The 19,398-nt window shown below is 39.0% G+C and overlaps 1 protein-coding gene across 3 annotated transcripts in view; it reads right to left on the minus strand.

Annotated features, from left to right (window-relative positions):
- The window catches only part of LOC136885119 (uncharacterized), an 81,557-nt gene that overhangs the window by 13,851 nt on the left and 48,308 nt on the right, over window positions 1-19,398 (minus strand). For 2 of the 3 annotated variants that reach the window (XM_068229975.1, XM_068229974.1), the window contains exons 2-3: window positions 13,431-13,642; window positions 5,022-5,120 (exon numbers count right to left, since the gene is read on the minus strand). In XM_068229975.1, the coding sequence (XP_068086076.1) occupies window positions 5,022-5,120; window positions 13,431-13,613 (282 nt within the window). In that variant the 5' untranslated portion in view covers window positions 13,614-13,642. The remainder of the gene's footprint in view (window positions 1-5,021; window positions 5,121-13,430; window positions 13,643-19,398) is intronic. The other variant, XM_068229976.1, reaches the window with a different exon arrangement.

Consider the following 19,398-nt stretch of genomic DNA (forward strand, 5'->3'; position numbering starts at 1 on the left):
GAAACACGTGGTAACCACCAGAATGCGTGCATAGCTTGTTCTCGATTTTTAGTGAATTGTCAAACCTTTCTACGGGCTATGCCCGCAGCGCGGCCTGAGCATAATTGTTAGACCTGAAAGAGTTAACAAATATGTATCAGAGGAATTACCGTTCCGATTTATGATTTATTTTAAAAAGCCCATATGTTTATTAATCATTTTCGGGTCATATTTTGTCATTTTTACGTCATATTCCATCATTTTTGAGGTCATATTTCCTTGCTTATTTGGGCTATTTTTAGGTCTTAAACATCCGAGCCCTAATAATTTTAACGTTAACTTAATAGGTTTTATTCATTTTATGATTTGATGATTATTCTATTTTTAAGGATTTTACTAAATGACATACTAAGTGAACAGTTTAGACACTAAAGAGATATTTTAAGGATTTCAAGATTTATGTATAATTTGTTTTGTTGATGACTGTATTGTACAAATGTGTCAAGTCCAAGGATTTTGTTTGATGTTTTTGCACCCCTGAGGAAGAGAGGAGTTGAGCTCTCGAAACATGAATGGTAGATAATTATAATAAAATGTAAATTATTGACAAGGCGGAAAAGTGTTTCACAGAAATTGGATATGAAGTTATTATTGCTGATGAAGAAAATGGCCATTCTCTAAACATGTACAATCGATGATTGATTAAATTAACAAGGTTATAATAAATATTGACAGGGCGGACACATCAACAACCCGATGTACTTATTTCCATGAGCTTCATCAATATGGACAAATATAAAACCCAAAATGGTCAAATTTGTGATTCTGAGGTTCATATGAAGCGAGCTTCAACCAGAAAACCACTGGGCGAGTTGGCCGTGTGGTTAGGGGTGCGCGGCTGTGAGCTCGCATCCGGGAGATAGTGGGTTCGAATCCCACTGTCGGCAGGCCTGAAGATGGTTTTCTGTGGTTTCCCATTTTCACACCTTAATTAAGGCCACGGCCGCTTCTCTCCCATACCTAGGCCTTTCCTGCCCCATAGTCGCCATAAAACCTATCTGTGTCGGTGCGAGGTAAAGCAAATAGCAACCAGAAAACCCTTGAAATAGGCAGGCTGCAAGAGAATTTGGTGTACCAGACAGCGACACTCACTTGCAGCACCAACACAAAATAGCAATATTTGCTTCTGAAGCGACGGGAAAGCAGCTTGTCATAGAAAGAAAGAGATCCACCTTATCAATACTTCTTTCTATGACATACTATAGATATCAATACGGAACATCATAAAATTTATTAATCAAGGGAAAGCAGCTTATCGGCTAGTGAGAAAGAAGACATCCTGAGGCAGATTAAGAAGTTTTGAAAATCATACAGGAAAGGGGGAAATAAACATCATAATATAAACCCATTAGCCTCTGTGGCTCAGACGGCAGTACGTCGGACTCTCACCGCTGGGTTCCGTGGTTCAAATCCCGGTCACTCCATGTGAGATTTGTGCTGGACAAAGTGAAGGCGGAACAGGTTTTAATCCCGGTACTCCAGTTTTCCCTGTCATCTTTCATTCCAGCAACACTCTCAATTATCATTTCATAGCATCTGTCAGTCATTAATCAGTGCCCCAGAGGAGTGCGACAGGCTTCAGCAGTGGGCACAATTCCTATACTCGCTGCAAGATGGAGGCTTCTTTCATTCCATCCCTGACCCGGTCACTGAGTGAAAAACACGTTGTAGGTTTCCATTTTCAATATAAATGCATTATGAGATAAAATAATGTCAACGTACCTATATCACTCATTCTGGGGAGAACCAGGTAAGTAGTTTTTAAATTTTTGCACTAACTTACTAAGGTTAATGCTCTCCCTCCTTTGACACTAACAAGGTACATCATTTAATCATAATATTGAATAAATAGCCAAATCTTACTTCCAGATTATTCAAGACTACAAATCAGTCACAAGTAAGAACCAGATAAGTTGACATATCTTGTTAATACAATATTCTGAAAATTGTTAATATATAAAAATGATTGTTTTTTTGTATGTATGTCTCGAATGGACTCAAAAACTACTGGACCGGTCTGGCTGAAAATTTCACAATTTGTTCTTATTACTCCTGCGAGGGTTTAGGAAGTGATCTGAACAAAATCTGATGGTGGGTAGTTCGGCATAGAGGGTGAGAAGAGTGAAGAAAAAAAAAGAAAGAAAATAGTGGAAGGTAAGTAAACCACATGCGAAGTCTGATCAGTGTTGCCTAACCAACAGTATGTGAAGATTATATTGTGTTCCTTAAAACTCTTCATCATCATCATCATCATCATCATCATCTTCTTCTTCTTCTTCTTCTTCTTCTTCTTCTTATATAAACGACATATAAAAATGAAAAGTCCAAGTTCAGTCCCCGTGGCATAGGGGGTGAGATGGAGTGAAGAAAGAAAATATTGAAAATGACAGAGATTATGGGTGAATGTGTGTGTATGTTTCAGCATTGCTCTCAAAAAACTAGATACACATATAACTTACTATCTGGAAAAATTACTGTAGGGGCAAGAAACCCCTGGCACCCCTAAAGAAAGGGGTGAAATGTAAAAATCCAGAAAAATGACCAATACTAGTGGCAAATTCATGGTCTTTGGGGGTAGATGAAATGAACTGTGACACTCTGGATGCCGTTTGAGCCAAAGTTCATTCTCAATTAGGGTGAGGGTTAGAAGGGGTGAAAGGAATGTCCAAAATGACCAAGATCATGAATGTATGGGTGCATGTTCCAGCATAACTCTCAACCAAACATGATACTCATATGACTTAATGTTTGGGAAAGAAAACTGTAGGGTAAGACACGCTAGGGTGGGGATGGAAAGGGTGTGAAATATTAAAATAATAGAAAATGACCAATATTAAAAGTGAAGATGATCTATATTAATAAATATAGTTATTTTGTATTTGATTAAATGGTTTAGAATTATCTAACGTGGTTGAATTAATAGCCGAGGGCACCTGCTAGTTGTTAATAAAAGTGGCATCAACCAGATAAGTCAGTTTGTCTTGTATGTAGTATATTTTCTGTTGTTGCTATGAGCATGGATATTATTCTATTGTAAATGAATTATTGGCAGTGAATTTTTTTTTTCTATTTGTTTTATGTCGCACCGACACAGATAGGTCTTATGGCGACGATGGGACAGTAGAGGGCTGGAAGTGGGAAGGAAGCGGCCGTGGCCTTAATTAAGGTACAGCCCCAGCATTTGCCTGGTGTGAAAATGGGAAACCACGGAAAACCATCTTCAGGGCTGCCGACAGTGGGGTTCGAACCCACTATCTCCCGAATACTGGATACTGGCCGCACTTAAGCGACTGCAGCTATCGAGCTCGGTGGCGGGAATTAACACAGCTGCTTTTGTTAAAATCTTACTAGCTAACAGTACACAAATGTGACTTACACCACTTCGGTTTTGACTTGTCCACATCAGAAAAAACTGCCTGATCAGTATAGAACAGCTCACTTTCATTCACGATCCCAAATATTTCATTAATACACAGTCAAAAGAATTAGGGGAACATGTTTTATAACGTCTGATATGTGAACGTTAATTTGGTAGATGGGGTTCCATACAGCATACCTTGAGACCTTAGCTACTCAGAGTATGTCAAATCAAAGTTATACTCCATCTGTAGGCGTAGCCATGCATTAAACGGTCAGGTGACTCCCAAAAACAAAGTGAACAGTGGTGCGTCCATGTGTCATTGTGAGGTACACAGACTACTGCGGTCATTTGAGTACATTGTACGTAAACCAGCACATACCATGAGATATTTTAACGAGGTTCAAGTCGCAAGGTTTGATCCACGAAGGATGGACTTTTCGTCATGATGCTATGGATCTCAAAGTCTCTCCGTCAGTTAGTCACCACTTGTGGAATCGCTGCAATGAATCAGGCCAGTTCACAAGGAGGGTTGGATAAGGTTGTCAACACATGACAACCCCACAGGATGACTGATATCTGACCAGAACTGCAACAAGAATTCAGGAGGGTCACTGGAGTCACAGTGTCTGACGAGACAGTAAGGAACAGGTTAAGAGAAGTGTCCTTAGGACCCAGACATCCTGTTTGAGTGTCCCGTTTAATGTAGCAACATTGTGCAGCTCTCTTTCTGTTTGCCCGTATCCACGTCAACTGGCAACTTCGCCAATGGAGACCTGTATTGTTCACAGACGAGACCAGATTTCCCCTGACACAACATGAAGGATGTCATGCTTGACAGAAGTGTTTATGGACGTCCTGTTCCACCACAGACTCTCCAAGACCTCGAACAGGCTCTCATAGAAGAATGGAACCTGATACCGCAACGTGACCTCCGTTGACTTATATGGAACAGGCAACGTAGGTGCCAAGCTGTGTTAAATGCTCATGGAGGACATACACCATACTGAAGCTTTCCAACTGTGATAAAAATCTACCCTGGAGGACTGTTATCACTTTGTTTTCACCCCTATTTGGACATTTCCATTTGTGTTCTGCAAATGAACGTGAATCCATCGATGTTCTTTTGTACACTTCAATGGTAAAGAATAAAGGTTTGGTTGGTAATATACCTGGGTGTGAGGTATTGTTTTGTGGAGCATGGCATACGTTGAAAAACATATTCCCCTAAATTTTTTGAACTGTGTATTTTGAATTAAACAAAATCAAACCAAAACCATTATTTAAAAAGCTGTTTGACAACATTTTGTTAATCGGTGATTTCGTATTTGAAAAACAAAAATATTTCCCCTGAGAACTTTAATTTTTTGACTTACCTTGTTATTCCCTGGGATAAGTAATATTACTGTAATACTGGGAAGCCCATAAATGGAACTCGTTGTATGAAGTAAAATTCCTGCTTTGTAGCTGCGCAATATAGTCATTAGCAAACATTTTTCTTATTTCAAGCCTTTCAAAACTACCATCTGCATTAGATTCCAGTAAATACAGTATAATAGCTGATCAGACTTCACAGTATTTGGAACATTAGTCTAAGCACAAAGAATGAGATATGAAGACATACCTTCTCTTCTTTATTTAGACACTGGACATTTTGTTTGAACCACGAGATATGATTTCTTGGTAGCCAGGAAAACTGGAAAGAACCTCTTCTATATAAGAACTGAAAATGAAAAAAAATAAAATAAAATAAAAAATACACTGCTGTTCTAAAGTATTGCACAACCCCATAGAATTTAGAAAATTTTAGTGCAGATCTTCTAAAAACCCATTCATCTTTCAAATTTCAAATATTTATTAAAGAATAATAGTCCTCAAGTGAAAGGGAACATTATAATGGACAGGATTTTTGCTATTATTTTAATTCAAGCAAATATGTCAACAGTATGTACAATGATATGCCATGTCTCTGATGATATTGAAGTTAAATATTTTGACAAGATTTCTGCTTAATTTGATCATACAGTAGAGCATGTGACACGCTCCTCAAGAGGAAGGCTAAGCACATGTCAGACCAAGGCCAAATAACGCTGAATGCCGAAATCAAGCACAATTGACAATGCTCTATTAATTCTAGAATCTAATGGAGTTATGAAATCTCCTTTTACATCCTGACACTCTTATCATCAAGAAATATATTACAAGATTCATTTTACTTTATACTAAGAAGAATAAACTACTAGGTTTATTGCAATTTTATACACAAGACAAGAGAGTATACTCTCAATATTTTATGTCATTTTACCACATTGTGTAAAATCTGCACTATGTCTTCATGTACCTCAGTATATGTACATTTAGAATTTTCAGTCCTAGATTGAACTACAACCTCACAACATTACAATCATAGACAACCATGGTTACTAGTTTCAAAAGACAATTCAATGGCCTTACACATCAAAAGATTGAACATTAACTTTTATCAATCACACCATTTTAAGCAATACCGGTAAGCTTTTTGTATAATAAGCTCAATGATTTTTGCGCTGTGTTTTTAAAGATTTTAACTGAACATAAAACAAAATTGTAACACTTGTACCTTACTATTAAATGTTTTCTTTTCAGACATTCACTTCAAACCAAATTAAACAATATATCACTACATCTGATGAAAAGGAATATCTATTCAAGTTATGAATGTTCCCCTTCAACAAACCATTAGCCACATTACTACTGTACAAAACCATAATTAATTATAAACCAAGTGGCTCGTCTATGCAGATGGGGAATGCTAACTCCCATATCATCTCAGGAATGTTTGGTTGCTGTAGGAGTGACGACATAGTTCGGCACCAACACCAACAGTTTTGAAGTGTCATTTGATTTCAATTTTGGATGTGTTGTTTGCACTTCAGCAATGTTTTAAAATCTGGATTGTAAATTGAAACATACCAGATTATTTAATTTATTATGTGTTGTATGTGAGCATATCTATATATATAAAATAAGAATTTTGTCTGTACGTTGTTCAGAATTTGAAAAGAATGGTATTTCTGTATCAGTCATGTCCGTAGTAACAAGAAAATGTACTTTTTACTTTTCTGTAATCTCGTGTCTGTCTGTCTGTCTGTCTGTCTATCTGTCTGTCTGTCTATCTGTCTGTCTGTCTGTCTGTCTGTCTGTACACGCATCATGAGAAAACGGCTGAAGAGAATTTAATGAAAATCGGTATGTAAAGTTGGGAGATGAGCCGCTACAATCTAGGCTATAAATAATTTTATTCACGCCGAGTGAAATGGTGGGGAAGGAGCCTAAAATTTAATTTTTATATACCGGTACCTATGTTATTGGTGCTATCAAAAAGTACTACATAACAAAAGTTATAGACAATACAATTTCTGATCATTTATGTTTCATTCAGTTTTACTGTACCGACTATGATAAGAGTGGTATTTCAGAAGGCCTACAATATCGAAAGCGCATAACACTGATCAACAATAACTTTACATTGACCATTGTTTGTTACTGATCAACAATAACTTTACATTGGCCATTGTTTGTTGTGATGTTCTTCGTTTCTTATGGTCCCGCTCAACTCAAATAGATGGGATTACTACTGCGTACCGAGTATAACAGCCCGACTGAACATTGGCGGGAAATAGCTGGGGAGTTGGAAAACTTTCTTCTTTAGCATGCCATTCCTCTGGTTCATGTAGCCTCCGTGGCTCAGACGGCAGCGTGTCGGCATCTCACCACTGGTAACCGTGGTTCAAATCCCCGTCACTCCATGTGAGATTTGTGCTGGACAAAGCGGAGGCGGGACATGTTTTTCTCCGGGTACTCCAGTTTTCCCTGTCATTTTTCATTCTAGCAACACTCTCCATTCTCATTTCATAACATCTATCAGTCATTAATGTATCACTGGGAGTGGCGACCCCATCGTACTAACAGCCTATATATATGCTTCATTTATTACATCGCTGACCCGGTCAATGACTGGAAAACAGGTTGTAGGTTTTCATTTTCATTTTCCTCTGGTTCATACATTTTCTGATACTGCAGGTACGTAACACACTGGTTCATCATAGTATTCCAGTTATTCAATCCCTACTCTGACGCGCTGTTTTGAATGAGCTGTATGCACACTTATGGCAGAGTCTCACTTAGTAGTAAGTTAGTAGTAGTAGTATGACTTGGTCTAGAATTACTATTTAAGCCGATTTCAAATTATAGCACCACAATTCACTAAATAATTCAAAAGTCAACCCTGAAAAGAGCCGTTTCTTAAGAAAAGCTTCTTCCTCTTCACTTTTATTAAATTCTACATTCATTTAATACCAAATTAGCAGTGAAGAGGGAGCTTCTCCTCTGGCTTGGAGGAAAAAAATTGCCACCAAATCAGGTATGTTTTCCGTTGCCATTGTAGTGAATTGAGATTTTCCGACTCATCAGGTACTCCTCGTAAACAGATTAGTAAAAAGGCACAGTTTTTGCCCTGGGACTCTCCAGTATTCGCCTTCCCCCCCACTCCCCCCACACCGCAGAAAAAAGACGAAGAGTGTTCACGGATCAGAACTGTCTGCGACTTGGTCATTCCAGCTCTGGAATTCCAGCATAGTACTGTTCGTTAAAAGTGAGAAAGGGTGTGATCTTTCATTTGATGGAGTATTTCATATAAAAGTATTGCTTTTAATCGCGCCATTCCAATGACATATGTTCATTTCAGTTGGAAAAATCACTAAGACAGTCTTTCTGAGGATGTAAAATGGCTGGTGGAAAGTGAGTGTCTGCCATTATAATGAAAACTCCCCAACCTGGTGGTGACTGATGGTAGGCAAGCGGGCCTATCATTACAATGAAAATTCCCTAACACAGTCTTCATATGAGAAAAAACGTTTGGTGATTTCCCCGTCGCGTTTCTAGGGTAACGTTAAGAGCTATGCAATTTCATACAATCTTGCTCACAACGTCTTCACTACCTACCCTAGAATTCTGTGTACAATGTAGAATTCCGTAGCAAAGCACGGGTACATCGGCTAGTAATTTTCTAATTGGATTGTGGCTGAAAATGATCCAGTGTATATGGGGTCAAAACTAGTCCCAATTATATAAGACACTGTTCAAGCTTATGGTATTGAATAGGTGGACCCTTCTCTACCCTTAAATAGTGATCAATTGTCAATATGGACCATAATGAAATTCATAATCTATGATACACTTGTACCTTTATAAACGTTTAAAGCTGAAAATTTTTTCACTGAAGATGACCCATAAATAGAGTTGAAACAAGTATCAATTTTCTGACATGACCTTTTAACCCCTCAGGGAGGTATGAATATGTATTGAATAGGGGGATGAATAAAAATTTATATTGTTGTAATTCTGCATTGTCAATACAGAATGAAGCTAATATTATGTAATGGCTGAGTGGACCTCGAACCAGCACTCATATTTAGGTAAAAATCCCTGACCTGGCCAGGAATCAAACCTGGGGCCTCCAGATAAAAGGTAGACATGCTACCCTTACTACATCACTGGGCTGGCTGTCAAATATTTAACTGAATATTGAATTTTCACGACCGCATTGTAATCGAAACCGACTTTCAACCTATAAGGTCGTGTTACGTACATTTAGTACGTGTTGAAGAGGTGTTAAGTACAGAGTGATGGCAGTGGTGCCAGACCTGTAGGCCACCATAGCTCAATTGGTAGAGCAGCTGACGCGAAATCGGGAGGTTGTGGGTTCAGATCCCACTGGTGTCCGGTTGGCCAGTTTTGTTCTATACTTAACATCTCTTCAACATGTACTAAATGTACGTAACATGACCTTATAGGTTGAAAGTCGGTTTCAGATATTTAACTGTTCAAAATTGACACTAAAATATGTTACTTGCATATTTGAGGAAAAAATTGTAACATTGCCCCTGTACAACCAGTCTTTTCGGGATTTTTTTGCTTGGCTGAGTGGCTCAGATGGTTGAGGCGCTGGCCTTCTGACCCATCTTTGCAGGTTCGATTCTGGCTCAGTCCAGTGGTATTTGAAGGTGCTCAAATATGTCAGCCTCGTGTCGACAGATTTACAGGCACATAAAAAAAACTCCCACGGGACTAAACTCCACCCCCTTAGCGTCTCCAAAAACCATTAAAATGTTGCTAGTGTGATGTGAAGACAATAACATTATTATTAGTCATATTTTTGAAGCATACCAGCATTAAAAAGGATCATGTATATGTCCTATTTGTCTCTTGGTCATGGCCATCCATCCATACTTCACATCACAGCCTGCACAGTTGCTAGGTTACACTTCCTTCCATCACACGGCTCTAAGACATTCTTGTAGTGCCTTCTCCATTACTGAATGCTGGCCACAATCACAGCTAAGTTTGTATGATGTTTGACTCTCCTTATCAGTCTACTAGAATCTAGTCCTGTCCAATCCCGTAAGTTTCTCAGCCAAGAGTATTTCCTTCGATCACAACCCCTACGTCCATCAATTATTTTACCCTCTATGATCAATTTAAGTAGGTTGTACTTTTCTTTTTTTGACTGTACACATCAACATTAGTTCCCTCCTCGTGCGTTTGAGTATAACAGTATTGGAGATGAACTCAGTCCACGAGATCCATAACATCCTTCGGAACATCCACATCTCGAAAATATTTATACTCGTAATGGTGTTACTTTTCAGAGTCCATGTTTCAGCACCATACAGAAGCACTGAATATACATAGCATCTGACAAAGTTGCGACGAGTCTCCAAGCTGAAGCTTCTTTCACACAGTAGTCTTCTTGTGAATGTAGCCTCTTGTTTTCAATACGATGCTATCGGTGAATTAAGTATAAATCTATAACAAACACTTTCTAAAATACCAAGTATTTGAGAAGTAATAGACTCCCTAAATATCCTTGTTTCAATTTAGTTCCCTTAGTTTGAAAGGTGGCTGCTGAATGTTGTGAAAGATGGAACTTCATTGAGAGAATTCTTTGTTTTTACCATGTGTCAAATGCACCAGCTTGAAATTGGGAAATGAACCCCCATTTCATCATTGGTTTTGGAAGTAGGTTTTATTTGAGACAGAATTTTTCTTTCCTGTGTTGATGTTCTTACTGGTGGTTAAAATGCTTTTCATAAAAGTGTCGGACAAAAAGCAAGAGTTTTTACAGTGTAAAAAATGGACATTTAAGTGGTATTCCTAATTCAGGAAGACAAAACCTAAAAAGGTAGGATTGTAAATTTATAATACAGAGCTTTTATCATTTATATCATTTGTAGTGATGCATAGTTTTTAAGATTATTCATTGTAGCTGAGGATGGTCTTAGTAAGAGACCAAAACCAAATCTACTGTAAAAATGAGATTGAAAAAATTATACATACATTTCAAAAGTGTTGATTAAGTGGAAGTGTCCTGATTCAAAATTAAAGCTACTGAAACCTTTCATAAAAATTGGTGGAAGCGCTACCAGGTGTATGCATAAGTCTTTTCCGGTTTCACTAAGAGATGGCGCCAGCAAACAGTACGCAGCATATGAATTTGACACATACGTCAGTTGGTTCGTCTGACATTAACCTACCAACACACACAAGTTGAGTCCGCCAAAGGCTAGCGTCTGTGTTGTATCGTTTAGTGATCATGTCGACGTTTGTGCCTGAAAGAAACATTTGCAGCACTCATTGCTTTTCTTATTTAATAAAAAGAAAAAGGCTGTGGAAAGTCATAGTTTGCTGGTAGAAACATATGGTGGACACGCTCCATCGATTGGAACATGTGAGACATGATTTCGGCAATTTAAATATGGTGATTTCAATGTGAAAGACAGTGCACACTCTGGTAGACCACAAAAGAGCGAAGACTCTTGAAGCCCAGCAAAACCGTTAAAGCACAACTCTGTGACCAACAAATGATTAATTTAAATCACACATTGATCAAAAAATGACCAGAATGGGCCAGAAGACAGGGCAAAGTGATTTTGTTACACGACAATGCGCCGTCTCACACAGCAAAACTAGTGAAAGACACGTTGAAATCACTCAGATGGGACATACTTCCCCGACCTGGCGCCATCTATCGCCTCTTCGTATCCATGGAGCACGCGCTCACAGAACAGCACTTCAGCAATTTTTAGGAAGTTGAGTTGATGCCAATACGGGATAAAAATGAGATTTATAAGTTGAAAGTTGGAAAATAGCTTGATGAATGGTTTGCCACAAAAGACAAGCAGTTTTTCTGGCATGGTATTCATAACTTACCTGAAAGATGGGCGAAGTGTGTAGAAGCTGATGGCCAATATTTGGAATAAACAAAAAAATGGTTTGAAAATTACGTGTTCAATTTACCACAAAAACTGGCAAAAACTTATGCATACACCTGGTGATAATGACTGGGAGAGATGAAAGTCCTTTGCTGATAATGCTGCGATTTATTAATAAGCTTGGAGGATATAATAAACAACATTTAGTTTTAATTCATCATCATCATCATCATCATCATCATCATTTCCCATTATCCAGCTGTAGCCGGGTAGGGGCAAATATGGTTCCTCTCCACTTTCTTCAGTCTTTCCACGACTCCTCCTCCAACACTGTGTCCCAGTCAGGGTTTCTTTCTATAATGCAGTGTTGGATGGTATCCTTCCATCTCAATCGTGGTCGTCCACGGCCTCTCCTTCCTTGGATTTGCATTTCCATCACCTTTTTTGGTATTCTTTCGTCGCTCATTCGCTTTATGTGCCCAAACCATCTTAGTCGGTTCTTCTCTATTCTATCATTCATTTTTTCCACTCCAATTTCTTCCTGGATTTTCTCATTCCTTATTTTGTCTCTTCTACTCTTCTGTATCATACTCCTCAAGAACATTTCGGCTGCCTGTATTCGACTCTCATCCTTCTTTGTCACTGTCCAAGTTTCTGCTCCGTAAGTTGTTATGGGTACGTAATACATCTTGTACATAGTATCCTTTGCTTCCGTTGGCACATCTTTGTCCCATAACATGTTTCTTACACTATGATAGAAACAACTTCCAGCTTGAATCCTTTTACTAATCTCAGCATCCAGTCGAGCATTCTCCATTAATTCACTCCCCAGGTATTTAAACGTTTCCACTACTTCCAGGGGCTTGTCTGCAAGTCTAATCTCACCTTTTCCTTCTTTCTCCCCTCTAGTCATAACAAGAGTTTTACTCTTTTCTACACTTATTTTCAATCCACATTCTTCAATCTTCCCATTCACCACATTCAACTGTTCTTGAACCTTCCTGTCGTCTTCTCCCCAAATCATAATATCATCTGCAAATAACATCATGTTCATTTCTCTTCCTCCATATGCTGCTTTTGCTGTTCTCATGATGTCATCCATGACTAATGTAAACAGGATTGGTGATAGAACACTTCCCTGTCTCAGCCCACTAGTTATTTTGAACCAACTTGTCCTGCCAACTTGTGTTTGCACGCAACTACAACATTCCTTATACAATGCCATGATCATTTTTATTAATCCCTGTCCAATTCCTTTTTGCAGCAGACTGTCCCAAACTTTGGTCCTGGGGACACTGTCATATGCCTTTTCAATATCAATGAATTTCATCACCATATCATTCCCGTACTCCCAATGCTTTTCCATTAGTTGTCTCATAATGAAACTGGGCTCTATTGTTGACCTTCCACTTCTGAAACCAAACTGATTTTCCTGTATCTGATTCTTAACCCTCAACCTTATTCTACTTTCCAGTATCCTTTCCATTATCTTAGCAACATGGGATATTAGAGTAATTCCCCTGTAGTTTTAATTATTAATATTTATTGCTTTCATTATTGGATATATGAATTTTGGGGGTTGTGCTAACTTGCTATTCCCTTCTAGAACCACCCCTGCTGCAGTGGCTGACAACTCCTAGGGGCAGCCATGTTGCTTCACTGGCTCCCACTGTTCAAGAGATTTACCTGTCGCACAATAATTAAACATGGTTCATAAATATACTTGGTTTTTAAGATGGGAAAATTTATGCAGCTAAGTAGCTGTAAATGGCATTACTTACCTTATTGTAGACATTACGGAAAAGTTTGTTCTTTCCTAAGAAAAGCATCTTGGAAGTTACAATTTGCCGCGACAGTCCTTGAATATTCCTCAGCTCTTGTTTAAATTTCTGTGGGCCTTTCACATGTATTAGGCTGACTGAGGCGTTGCACGTCGCAGGGGCCATTTTTTCGGCCAGCGTCATTGCTGACAAACTCAGCAACACAAACCATCCTGAATAATAATAATACACAAGTCACATGGTTGAAAAATTAACAATGTTGCTCTGCTATACGGAGAAGCATAGAAGCATTACAGGTCTTTTTCCTGTCCTAGTATAAATATATGACTGACATAAAAAATGCGCCACATGAAATTATCATTGGCACTAACAAAATCTCAAGGGTGAATGAATTCAAATACGAAGGTGAATGGATTACAGGAAATTGTAATGATAGGAAATCCATAACTTCAAGAATTCAAAAGATGGAAACTGCTTTCCAACTAACAAGAATCGTTTACAGTAAACATTGTCTTTCATGGAACAATAAGATATGACATTACAATACAGAAGCAATCTACACTGCAGAAACTCTCAACCTACAACAAAATGGATTAAAGGAACAATTAGAATTAGAAATTAAAGAATAAAAAATCATGAGAAAAATCTTAGGACCAAGAATCATCATTATAACTGATTGTTTGTATTTTGCTGGCTACACGCTTAAATGGTTAATTAACAGAATAAAGTTAAAACTTCAAATAAAAATGTACCAGTAACTTAAATAAGTGCTGTATTTTACAGGACAATATTAGTGTGGAGTGGGACAGCGAGGAATTTAATTGACTATCGCTTGAGAGTAGGTCCAGTGATCAGCACAGTATTTGCACTTTGTAATAAAGCAGAAATTCAAGGAAGATCTGGCTATCAAAATAACACAGGATGAAAATAAAAACTATGGTTCATGTTTGTGGGTTACTGTAGTCACGTCCTAGTTCGTGAACCATGGGCAACGGCTGAGTGGCTTAGTAAGTGGTCCTGAGAGTCGGGATACCAGTTGCTATGGAATGGGAGTGGGCATCTCGGACATATTCTGAGTCGTGGCCTTCCTTGTGCTCAGGCGGCTAGGACTATACAATTCACCGATGGTCCATAACCCGTTAGAGGAGAGATCCTCACTTGGACTATGTGCAAGTAGGGCAGCATCCTGCTTCATGAATTTACTAAGCTCAGAACACTTTAAGCAAGCCTCGGACCTATGGGAGTAATGGAGTCCCACTCCCATTTGACAGGCGAGGGACTCATTGGAAACAACTTGGCGAATGAAATGGAATTCGATGGGGAGCTATCAATATTAATGGGGCTTATGGAAGAAAGAAGGTAGAACTGGCTGAGTCAGCAAAGAGGATGCATCTGGATGTGCTAGGAGTAAGTGATATTCGGGTAAGGGGAGATAACAAGGAAGAGATAGGAGATTATAAAGTGTACTTGACGGGTGTTAGAAAGGGAAGGGCAGAGTCTGCGGTAGGGCTCTTTATCAGGAATACCATTGCACGCAATATAGTTTCAGTTAGGCACGTAAATGAGCGAATAATGTGGGTAGATTTGTCAGTGGGAGGAATTAGAACAAGAATTGTGTCCGTGTATTCACCATGTGAGGGTGCAGATGAGGATGAAGTTGACAAGTTTTATGAAGCATTGAGTGACATCGTGGTCAGGGTCAACAGCAAGGATGGAATAGTGCTAATGGGCGATTTCAATGCGAGGGCTGGGAATAGAACTGAAGGATACGAAAGGGTGATTGGTAAATGTGGGGAAGATATGGAAGCTAATGGGAATGGGAAGCGTTTGCTGGACTTCTGTGCTAGTATGGGTTTAGCTGTTACGAATACATTCTTCAAGTATAAGGCTATTCACCGCTACACATGGGAGGCTAGGGGTACCAGATCCATAATAGACTATATGTTAACAGACTTTGAATTCAGGAAATCTGTTAGGAATGTACGAGTTTTTCGCAGATTTTTCGACGATACAGACCACTATCTGATCTGTAGTGAACTAAGTATCTCTAGGCCTAGGGTAGAGAAAGTGAAATCTGTCTGCAAACGAATAAGGGTAGAAAATCTCCAGGATGAGGAAATTAGACAGAAGTACATGGATATGATTAGTGAGAAGTTTCGAACAGTAGACAGTAAGCAGGTTCAGGATATAGAAAGTGAATGGGTGGCATACAGGGATGCTGTAGTAGAAAGAGCAAGGGAATGCCTAGGAACAACTGTGTGTAAAGATGGGAAAAGGCGAACATCTTGGTGGAATGATGAAGTGAGAGCAGCCTGTAAACGTAAAAAGAAGGCTTATCAGAAATGGCTCCAAACAAGGGCTGAGGCAGACAGGGATTTGTACGTAGATGAAAGAAACAGAGCGAAACAAATAGTTGTTGAATCCAAAAAGAAGTCATGGGAAGATTTTGGTAATAACCTGGAAAGGCTAGGTCAAGCAGCAGGGAAACCTTTCTGGACAGTAATAAAGAATCTTAGGAAGGGAGGGAAAAAGGAAATGAACAGTGTTTTGAGTAATTCAGCTGAACTCATAATAGATCTCAGGGAATCACTGGAGAGGTGGAGGGAATATTTTGAACATATTCTCAATGTAAAAGGAAATCATCATGGTGGTGTTGCAAACAGCCAAGCTCATGGGGAAGAGGAAAATGATGTTGGTGAAATTATGCTTGAGGAAGTGGAAAGGATAGTAAATAAACTCCATTGTCATAAGGCAGCAGGAAAGATGAAATTAGATCTGAAATGGTAAAGTATAGTGGGAAGGCAGGAATGAAATGGCTTCATAGAGTAGTAAAATTAGAGTGGAGTGTTGGTAAGGTACCTTCAGATTGGACAAAAGCAGTAATTGCACCTATCTATAAGCAAGGGAACAGGAAGGATTGCAATAACTATCGAGGTATCTCATTGATTAGTATACCAGGCAAAGTATTCACTGGCATCTTGGAAGGGAGGGTGCGATCAGTCGTTGAGAGGAAGTTGGATGAAAACCAGTGTGGTTTCAGACCACAGAGAGGCTGTCAGGATCAGATTTTCAGTATGCGCCAGGTAATTGAAAAATGCTACGAGAGGAATAGGCAGTTGTGTTTTTGTTTCGTAGATCTAGTGAAAGCATATGACAGGGTACCGAGGGAAAAGATGTTCGCTATACTGGGGGACTACGGAATTAAAGGTAGATTATTAAAATCAATCAAAGGCATTTATGTTGACAATTGGGCTTCAGTGAGAATTGATGGTAGAATGATTTCTTGGTTCAGGGTACTTACAGGAGTTAGACAAGGCTGTAATCTTTCACCTTTGCTGTTTGTAGTTTACATGGATCATCTGCTGAAAGGTATAAAATGGCAGGGAGGGATTCAGTTAGGTGGAAATGAAGTAAGCAGTTTGGCCTATGCTGACGACTTGGTCTTAATGGCAGACTGTGCCAAAAGCCTGCAGTCTAACATCTTGGAACTTGAAAATAGGTGCAATGAGTATGGTATGAAAATTAGCCTCTCGAAGACTAAATTGATGTCAGTAGGTAAGAAATTCAACAGAATTGAATGTCAGATTGGTGATACAAAGCTAGAACAGGTTGATAATTTCAAGTATTTAGGTTGTGTGTTTTCCCAGGATGGTAATATAGTAAGTGAGATTGAATCAAGGTGTAGTAAAGCTAATGTCGTGAGCTCGCAGTTAGCGAACAGCAGTATTCTGTAAGAAGGAAGTCAGCTCCCAGACGAAACTATCTTTACATCGGTCTGTTTTCAGACCAACTCTGCTTTACGGGAGCGAAAGCTGGGTGGACTCAGGATATCTTATTCATAAGTTAGACGTAACAGACATGAAAGTAGCAAGAATGATTGCTGGTACAAACAGGTGGGAACAATGGCAGGAGGGTACTCGGAATGATGAGATAAAGGCTAATTTAGGAATGAACTCGATGGATGAAGCTGTACGCATAAACCGGCTTAGGTGGTGGGGTCATGTGAGGCGAATGGAGGAGGAAAATAATGGACTCTGTTATGGAGGGTAAGAGAAGTAGAGGGAGACCAAGACGACGATGGTTAGACTCGGTTTCTAACGATTTAATGATAAGAGGTATAGAACTAAATGAGGCCACAACACTAGTTGCAAATCGAGGATTGTGGCGACGTTTAGTAAATTCTCAGAGGCTTGCAGACTGAACGCTGAAAGGCATAACAGTCTATAATGGTAATGTATGTATGTATGTATGTATGTATGTATGTATGTATGTATGTATGTATGTATGTATGGAAATAAAAACTGTGATACACTATTGTTAAGAATAGAAGAATAGAAGAACTCAAAATGAATCCATCCGATCTGTAGAACTTCCTAATGGTGAGGTGACTAGGGATAAGACCAAAATATTACAGGAGTTCAAAGGCACTTTGAAACTTTGCTGAACTGTTATGAAAATGCCACTCCATTAGACGACGAACCTTATGATTTTGGCAGCACTAATACCACTAGTCTGACATGGTTGGAAGTAAAGACAGCAATATCTAAGCTGTAAAACAACACATTAACTGGATCGGATGAATTAAGTGTTGAGATAATGAAAGCACTAGGAGAGGTTAGACAACAGTGGATGTACGGGGTACTAAATAGAATCTGGAAAGAGAATATAATACCCAATGACTGGAAGCAAGGAGTCATCATCCCATTGTTGTAAAAAGGTGATAGAAATGTACCAACTACAGAGGTATAACTCTGCTGTCACATGGCTGCAAAATCTACGAATCCATCCTTGAGAGCAGGATTAGAAAATATGTTGAACCTACACTAAAGGAGGAACAACATGGATTTAGACCTCATAGATCAACTATAGACCTCATTTTTGCCACCAGAATGCTCTATGAGAAGTATTGGGAGAAAGGTAAAACACTTATAACTGTTTTTCTGGACATCGAGAAAGCATATGACCATGTACCACGGAGGAATATATGGGAATGTTTGAGACATAAGAAGGTGCCCGATGACATCATAGCATGAGTACAACGATTATATGATGAAACCAAGTGTTGTGTCCAGGTCCAGGATGGAAGGTCAGGTTGGTTCGAAACGAAAAGTGGAGTCCAGCAAGGAAGTTGTCTTTCATCACTTCTCTTCGTAATCATAATGGATGAAATTTTAAAAGCGGTTAAAATAAAGGATCCAGCAACTAATGCCCTGGTTTTCACTGATGAAATGGTATGGGGTGAGACAGAGGCGGGGGTACAAACTAGACTAGATCTCTGGCATGAAGCTTTTACAACTTCAGGTCTCAAAATCAGCAAAACGAAGACAGTTGGCTTGGTGATGAGTAGAAATTCTCCAATTGTTTATCTAAGAATTGTAGATGAGGAGATGGATATTGTAGACAACTTCCAGTATTTAGGTAGTGTTCTATTATCAGACAATACCATACATCAAGAGATTAGCAACAGAATACAGAAAGCTTCCAAATTCTATCACGCTGTACGACAAATACTTTGGGACGAAACATTTCCGTTAGTTTCCAAGATCAGCTTGTACAAAATATATCTAGTACCTATATTGACGTATGGCCTGGAAGCAACAACACTTACTGGACAAACAAAAATCATCTTCAGGCAACAGAAATGAAGTTCCTCCGTTCTTGTTTACAAAAAACAAAAATGGATAAAATAAGGAATGTTGATATCCAGCAACAGCTTGGATTGGAAAGAAGCTTGCTGGAGACTCTAGAAGTGAAGTGATTGCAATGGTATGGTCACATGAAAAGAATGGACCTTCATAGGACTCCTCGAACATAGTTTGGCCACAATGTTCCTGGGAAGAGACCACCAAGAGGGAGACATTGTGATGTTTGGGAAAAACAGATACTGAAGGACCTTGAAATTAGAGATGTGAACTGGTGTCGCATATATGAGCAGCATCTGTGGATGGATAGGACAAACTGGAGAAGG

The sequence above is a fragment of the Anabrus simplex genome, chromosome 13, assembly GCF_040414725.1.
Source record: "Anabrus simplex isolate iqAnaSimp1 chromosome 13, ASM4041472v1, whole genome shotgun sequence".
Taxonomy (NCBI): domain Eukaryota; kingdom Metazoa; phylum Arthropoda; class Insecta; order Orthoptera; family Tettigoniidae; genus Anabrus; species Anabrus simplex.